The sequence below is a fragment of the Pavona decussata genome, unplaced genomic scaffold (assembly GCF_977016875.1).
Source record: "Pavona decussata unplaced genomic scaffold, jaPavDecu1.1 SCAFFOLD_67, whole genome shotgun sequence".
In the NCBI taxonomy this organism is placed as follows: Eukaryota; Metazoa; Cnidaria; class Anthozoa; order Scleractinia; family Agariciidae; genus Pavona; species Pavona decussata.
This window is the reverse complement of record NW_028145486.1, coordinates 1,552,501-1,560,000: the sequence shown is the minus strand read 5'-3', so window position 1 is coordinate 1,560,000 and position 7,500 is coordinate 1,552,501. Positions and strand designations below refer to the sequence as shown.

Below are 7,500 nucleotides of genomic sequence, written 5' to 3'. Positions count from 1 at the left end.
ACGATCGCAGGAGATAGAACATGGTTCTATCTTCTGCAATCGTCTGCGATCACGATCGCAGGATCGCAGAAGTAGTTTCCATATGATCGCAGACGATCGCAGACCTTATTGCGATCTGCGATCCGCGATCATATGGAAACCAGCCTTTAGATAGAACATGGTTCTATCTTCTGCGATCGTCTGCGATCACGATCGCAGGATCGCAGACGATCGCAGACCTTATTGCGATCTGCGATCTGCGATCCGCGATCATATGGAAACCAGCCTTAAGAGACTGATGATTTTAGAATAGGAATTAAATTTCCCCAAGATTACTTTTCCCGTCATTTACGCGGCTTTTCTTTTTCGTTTTCTTCTTCTTCTTTCTCTTCATCGTTTTTACATTTTTTCTTGTCCTTTTTTCATGTATAAATGATGGCCATTTTCCGAACATTTAACTAAGTAACAATGTGAATTATCTAAATTTAACTTTAAACATTTAATATTTTAGTTTAAAGCAACGAGAAATCAGTTGTTATAATATGAACGCCTTTTAATTTTGCTGTCAAGAGACCGCTCTAAAGATTGATGACCTTTATCACGTCATTGACTGTTGACCAGTTAGATCATAACAACATTTTGAACTGCTGTTGAGAGAATAAGAAGACAAAGAAAGAAAGAAAGAAAGAAAGAAAGAAAGAAAGAAAGAAAGAAAGAAAGAAAGAAAAAAAAAACGGGTTGTTTTTCTTGGTAATCCGATTTCTGTGTAACATTCACCACAAAAAGAAAACTTAATTTCGGTTTTCGTCCAAAGAAAGTACCGGGAACTATTTGTGTTTTCCTTCAACTGCCTCTAATTAAGGAAACTGTGACTGGTTACCTTCACCTAAAATAATCATGTAGTCAGTGTAGTAAGACATGTAGCACATCATAGTCAAGTCGAAACATATTTTATGGCATTTGTCCTGTTTATATACCACATTTTATGACCACATTGGTAGCGACACTTTTCATCTGTGTGTACCGACGCGATAAGAACTCTTGTTGTGATCTAATCTATATTTTCAACAAATGCATGAACTTGACTTGTTTGCTAGCACGTTTTTTTGAATAAACTTCCCGGATAGATTAATACCAGTTTGTTTGTTCTATCTGTTTCTTTTCGTGAAAAAGATTATTTTTCAATTCAGAAATAACGAAGAGTGAAATCTGGCATGCAGCGTTTAAGACTTCGTTTGTGCTAATTAAAACACCAGTAAATTTGTAGAAGAAACTCGCAGTATTTTTGCATTTATCTAAAGATAAAGTACCGATAGGTTAGTCCAAGTGTGATGTGTGCCCCACACAGCTGGTAACCGCCAGCAGTTATACATAATCGGCTGTTGGGAATGTCCCTCGGAGAGGGCTGAGATTTTACTAAACGAAGATACACAAACAGGGGGGCGCAACGAGGACACGTGATAAAAATAATTAAAATTAAAGTTGTCTCATTCGTTCCCAGATAATTTCGTGTCCTTTAAAAGACATTCGTATAAGCTCACACAGTTTTATCTGTTCGGAAGCTTTAGCTGAAAGGTTGACATTTTGCCGAATAAAACTTATGATTTTTTTCAAGTAAATCCGAATTTCTGCGCCAATATAGGCATTCCGAAAAAGTTGTCCACCGAAATGAACCATTTGTTGTCTCACACGCAAATTCAGTAAGGTTGCCCGGCGGCAAAACTAGCTAAATGCATCAATAACTTTGTGTAGTTGTGAAAGTTTTGTGTTGTAACTAACCTCTAAAAACTGTGGAAGGTCTTCTGTTGATGTTGGCATTCGCGAACTAAACAATAAAATTTTGGCTCTCGCGCGTTGTCTTTGCCCAGCTAATGAGATACCAGTTAGTAAGTGATTGTAATATGTCAACTTTGTCATTTAAGACCATTTATTATTCACACCTATAATCAGGTTACTTTGTTTTACAACTATCTCATAACAAACAGTTGATCGTTTTCCCTTGCAGTAAAAACAATAAACACAATAACATCAAAAATAACTTGTGCTAGCAAACAAACAAAGAGGAAGTCCTTCAGGCGGTCGGTATTGATTACACGACTTTTCTTAATATTAGTGGCCTTACAAAAACACGACGGCAACTGCAACGACAACGCCACAAAACAAAACACTTAATGAGCGCAAACAATCGCTCTGCACGTGCGTTTTACTGTTTGGTACATTTCTTTGTCGTCCTCTGCAAAACAACAAGGTGAAATGACCAAATTCAAGGTTTTGTGGAGAATGTGAATGAATTTTATTTTCCTTCTCTTTCTTAACTTGAACGCCATTCCTACCAATTTAGTCCAGGGGTAGTTTGACGTTTGTTTAGAAGTTGAACGAGTTAAAGTAATTCAGGAACCTGCAGCGACGATGACTCTCAGAGAAATGTTCCAGATTCAATTCAAATTCCGGAGAATACAAAGAGGAATTCGAATGTTCATTTCATTTTCGGAAATACTGGTCATGCGTGAAGTAGGCTCTGAATCCTTCCCTCAGTTTTTCCAAACTTTTCAAAAGGTCGCGCCTTAACATGGATAGTAAAAAATGGGTCAAAGCTTTGACAAATGACCATTAAAGACAAATGAACATTCATTTTTAAAACATATATTTGAACTGCAGGCAGAAAGATCCTCGCAGGTTTTTACGCAACTTTAGCAGTTGATCAATGAAAGCCTGAAAAAAAAGTCAGGCTTGAACGTGATTCGAACCCGTGACCTCTGTGATGCAGAGGTATGGGTTCGAGTCCCGTTCAAACCTGAATTTTTCTCAGGCTTTCTTTTTGCAACTGCTTAGGAGCCTGTGAGTACGAGCCACTTTTGTAATTTATTCCTCTGAACTTGGGCCAAATCGCATGTTGCGATATATATAAGAGCTCAAAGTAGATAAACTTTGTGCACTCAGATTTATTACAGTGATTAAAGCTTATGATTGCGATAGATCATATATATTATAAACGTGAAGGGTCATCGTTTATAACTAACAATTTAGGAGGTTTAAATTATCTTTGTTCTCCAAACTAACAGCTGCAAGTCTTGTAACTGACGATATCGTCGGTGGGTTTCGAGCCCAGCCCGGGGTGCGAAAAGTTCGAATCACAAAATCATAAGAAAATTTTATTTCTCCGTTTGTATTTCATATTTGTTACCTAGTTGCCAAGAGAGGTTTATGGAAGAGTTATGAACGAAATCTATTTTTGAGATAAAAATTGAATATGAGGTTCTTAATTAGGGAGAGTCGCTCTCAAGGCTCAGGCCGGCTGAGTTGATTTCTTGTAATAGATCAAGAACGCAATCAAATCAAACCTGTTTAACGCCAATCTATTTTTTAGTTACAGGCTTCAAGGACGGAAAGAAATAACAACACCATGAAATCGACCATTATAACAACATTTATTTTGCTGATTTAACAAGCATGGCAATTACATGGTTTTAGGTATTATCTTCTTCATACATAACATACGTTCTCATTAAAATTCTGTTACTATTGGAACTTTGCTGTTTGAATGACGGTTTTGAATCTCTCCCCCACGACAGATGGGTTACAATTTTGGTCAAAAATTGGGAGTTGAAAATGCTGCATTTGCAAAGCTCTGGCTGAGTCAATGCTTTGGCAAGTGACGATTCCCCACTTACTCGTCTGCCTCTTGTCAAAACAACCGTTCTGTTTTGTTACAGTATCTGCATCGCCGATGTTGTTTCTAGCCAGGAAGAAAATAGACTGCATATTGAAAGGATCACAGACAGCTTTCCAGTACCACGCTGGGGCCAAAACTCGGGCATTCAATCTGACCACTTTGTTATTGGTTCCTATTGCTTCGCCACCTTGTCGGAAATAAAAAAGAGGAAATCTTAGAGATCAGACCCGGTATAGACGAAGAAGTTAAAGTTAAAACGACCGATAAACATCGTAGAGTTCTGTAACAGTGAGCGAAAAAATTAGCGAAAAAACGGAACGACGTTTCGGTGTCATCTTGGCACCATTATAAAGTAAGAATGCAACAGAAAAGAAAATTTATCCAGAAAGTAAAGGTGTGAAATAGAATAAATTAAATTAAGACTAAAAATAACTGTCCGGTGTTCATTCAGAGAGGTGTTATAAAGTGAGATGTCCGTTCACTGGGTTAGACAAATAGTTTCGCGCGAATGGAGTCTGTCTGGGTGTTTAGACTCGGTTTCTTCTGTGTGATGCAGATTATGTCGGCTATACCAGCCGTCACCTACACCAAGTCATTGATGATCAACCGCTCTCCGCCATCGAGAAACACCTGAAGAATGATCACCAAGTCACCAAGTTGACAAAATTGGCGATCTGACAAGCAACTTCACCATCTTAAAGAAATGTCAGGGAAAGCTTGATTGCTTAATCTTTGAAATGCTTTGAATCCGCAAAAAGGAACCGAGTCTAAACACCCAGACTCCAGAGTCAGACTCCATTCGCGCGAAATTATTTGTCTAACCCAGTGAACGGACATCACTCTCACTTTATAACACCTCTCTGAATGAACACCGGTCAATTACTTTTAGTCTTAATTTAATTTATTCTATTTCACACCTTTACTTTCTGAATTTTTTTTTTTCTGTTGCATTCTTACTTTATATTGATTCCAAGATGACACCGAAACGTCGTTCCGTTTTAACGCTAATTTTTATAGTCAACTGTATTTCTAAATTTAATCTTATTAGAGTTTTATTAAGTGCCAAAAATCACGCTCTATTTTAACATACCACAATGGCACTTAATTTAATTGTTCTAGGTTTAGAAAAGTATATAAAAAGATGGATGGGCAAAGAAAGACGTTTGAAGCGCAAGTACGGATCATTTGGGAGAACAGGAAACCTTTGTGGGAACACGAGCCGTAGTTATTCGCGTCAAGCAGTAAAAAGCTATCCATGTAGGCTTGTAGCGTTGTTTTAGGGCAAGGTTCTGCCGACCTTGTACACTTTTTCATAAAATCCCATAATTCTTCGTAGCCTGGTCCAGTAAGCTTGACGTAATCAAAATAATTTTATATTATTTATACTCATCGTTTTTATCATAACGCTACTCCCGGTGGATGATAAAAAGTCATCTTAGATTCCTTATACTTACTCCTGAGATTGTAACTGATTTTATCTTCACAGCAATTATCATTATCATTGTCATTGTTATCAATCATTATCGTCTCATTTTTGTTTTCGAGTTATCATTTTCGTTATCGTTATTGTTATCATTATTACTTACTGGTGCCGGTGATTACATACAGAGGTTTCTTTGCATCTGTAGCATATTTCCTCAGAGCGCGTTCGAGTATTTGCCAGTTGCCCCCGTTGAACGCTTGCCATTGGGGGGCAATGTTGGTTGTAACCATGGTGTAAGTACGCTCCAAGTCGTTAGCAAAATCTGCATTTGGAGTCAGATGTCCTCTGGCGCAGAATTGTTGGCTTTGCGAGTTGTAATTAGGAAAGAGTGGATTCGCCGGTCCTTGATTGGCTGCGTAGTCGGCGTCAGTTGCTACTTTGCCTTAAAATAGATCAAAATAATAACAAAGATGATGGTAAAGGAGGTGATTAGGGAGACGGAACGTTAACTCCTGGGTGTTCGAGGATAGCTGGATAGATAACGCGCTTCTTTATCACTAAAGAGAAGCATCAGCTAAATAAATCCCAGACCGGTGGCCAATGACATAACTATCCTCGCAATATCTAGCATATGAAAACTGGGTACCGTCGGATTATAAGTAACACTGACCAAGCCAGTCCCAATTAGTTTAAAATGTAGATTAATAAATAATGGCCAAGAAAGTATTGACTTGCTTAACGATGCATTGGATGCAGTCTTAATGAACTACAACAAGACAGTGACAAGATGATTACCAATTGAAGTATCTGCTCTGAACTCGTCCTCTCTTCCCCCTCCATCCGGAATACCAGGCTGAACAAGGTGTCCGGTGAACTCTGGGATGAGTGTAACCTGGTTGTAGCAAACAGCAAACTGTGCTTTCCTTTTGTTGTTTTGCACAGGTTTTTTCTTGGGTGGCGCTCCATAACACAATCCCAGGCCGACGCAGTTGGCACTCTTCTTATCCTTTAGGACAGGGAATTTGTTTTTACCAACATACCGTATCCAGAACTGGAACATGCAACTGTATATATCATTGGAAAAAGAGTTCATTGGGTTTGCGACCACTGCTTTCTTGAGCACTGTTGAAATAAATTATCAGTTATTATTTAGCACAAAGTTAGGCAAACTATACTTTTATTGTCTAACACACTCAAACACATTTTTCAGATTTGCTAACTGAATGAAATCACTGTAAAACGTGAGAAACTGACGGCAAAGGATAATTCGACTTAATTCATGCCAATGAATAATTCTATTTTAATTAATACCTGTTTCATTTGCTTCAGCAGCTGTTATGTTGAGCTCCAAAATGCTTACGAGCACGACAGCCACAAACACTCCCTCAATTTTCATCGTTTATTCGTAAAGATATCAGTCTACGTTGGAGTAAAAAGATAAATAATGTTTAATATGAAATTCAGATCATCAGTCTAAGAATACTCGATTATTATTCATTTAATAGTTTCCTATCACGCATTGTGATGAATGAAAAGTTAGCAGGAGATATAAGATAAAGCACCAAAAAGTAAAAGAAAACAAATACTACTGCCAAAACGATTTAAAGGAAAGAGTATTGGACATGACCGATTTACAGTGTTGTTCTATGAAACTAAATATTTGCTGTGCAAAGGAGTTTGGCGTCTTTAATTTCATTTGTTGCCCTTTGAAAAAAAATCTTCGAAGTACAAAATGTTTATTTTAAGGCTGGTTTCCATATGATCGCAGATTGCAGATCGCAGATCGCAGATCGCAATAAGGTCTGCGATCGTCTGCAATCATATGGAAAACAGCCTTTAGATAGAACATGGTTCTATCTTCTGCGATCGTCTGCGATCGCGATCGCAGGATCGCAGACGATCGCAGAAGTAGTTTCCATATGATCGCAGACGATCGTAGACCTTATTGCGATCTGCGATCCGCGATCATATGGAAACCAGCCTTTACGGCTAACTTTGATTTCTCCACTAGACTTGTAATTTGCATTTCTATATTTCCGAGTGGATCAAACTCTAAGTTGTAAATTAATTCTCTTGTAAGGTTCAATTAAATAAAACAAACTCACAATAACAAAGTTCACCTTCATTTTCATATTTTTGAGTACGGTATTCTCATTGATCTGTTAAAAGCCCAAAATATTGCTTTAAGCTGAGGCCACTTATTTTCCTAACCTTAACAGCTATTAAAATCCACAGTCAACCACACAGGACAGAGAATGGTAAGCCTGTGCATAACCTATTCAAGCGTGACAAACGCAAAGCCTTATCGTCATCAGTGCTCGAGCTGATTTTATTGGTTATCATTGCATACGTGAAACTTGAAAAAAATATCAGTTATTTTTTGTTTGCGTTCTTTAACACTTGACGGTGTTCAAAAAGATCAAGT

The 7,500-nt window shown here is 37.9% G+C and overlaps 1 protein-coding gene across 3 annotated transcripts in view; it reads right to left on the bottom strand.

Annotated features, from left to right (window-relative positions):
* Nucleotides 1-7,500, bottom strand: part of LOC146477989 (salivary endonuclease-like) — a 33,609-nt gene that overhangs the window by 7,463 nt on the left and 18,646 nt on the right. For 2 of the 3 annotated variants that reach the window (XM_085112740.1, XM_085112738.1), the window contains exons 2-5: nucleotides 6,387-6,494; nucleotides 5,871-6,197; nucleotides 5,239-5,517; nucleotides 3,389-3,839 (exon numbers count right to left, since the gene is read on the bottom strand). In XM_085112740.1, coding sequence (XP_084968866.1) covers nucleotides 3,499-3,839; nucleotides 5,239-5,517; nucleotides 5,871-6,197; nucleotides 6,387-6,471 — 1,032 coding nt within the window. In that variant the 5' untranslated portion in view covers nucleotides 6,472-6,494 and the 3' untranslated portion in view covers nucleotides 3,389-3,498. Of the gene's footprint in view, nucleotides 1-3,388; nucleotides 3,840-5,238; nucleotides 5,518-5,870; nucleotides 6,198-6,386; nucleotides 6,495-7,500 lie in introns of those variants that run through there. The other variant, XM_085112741.1, reaches the window with a different exon arrangement.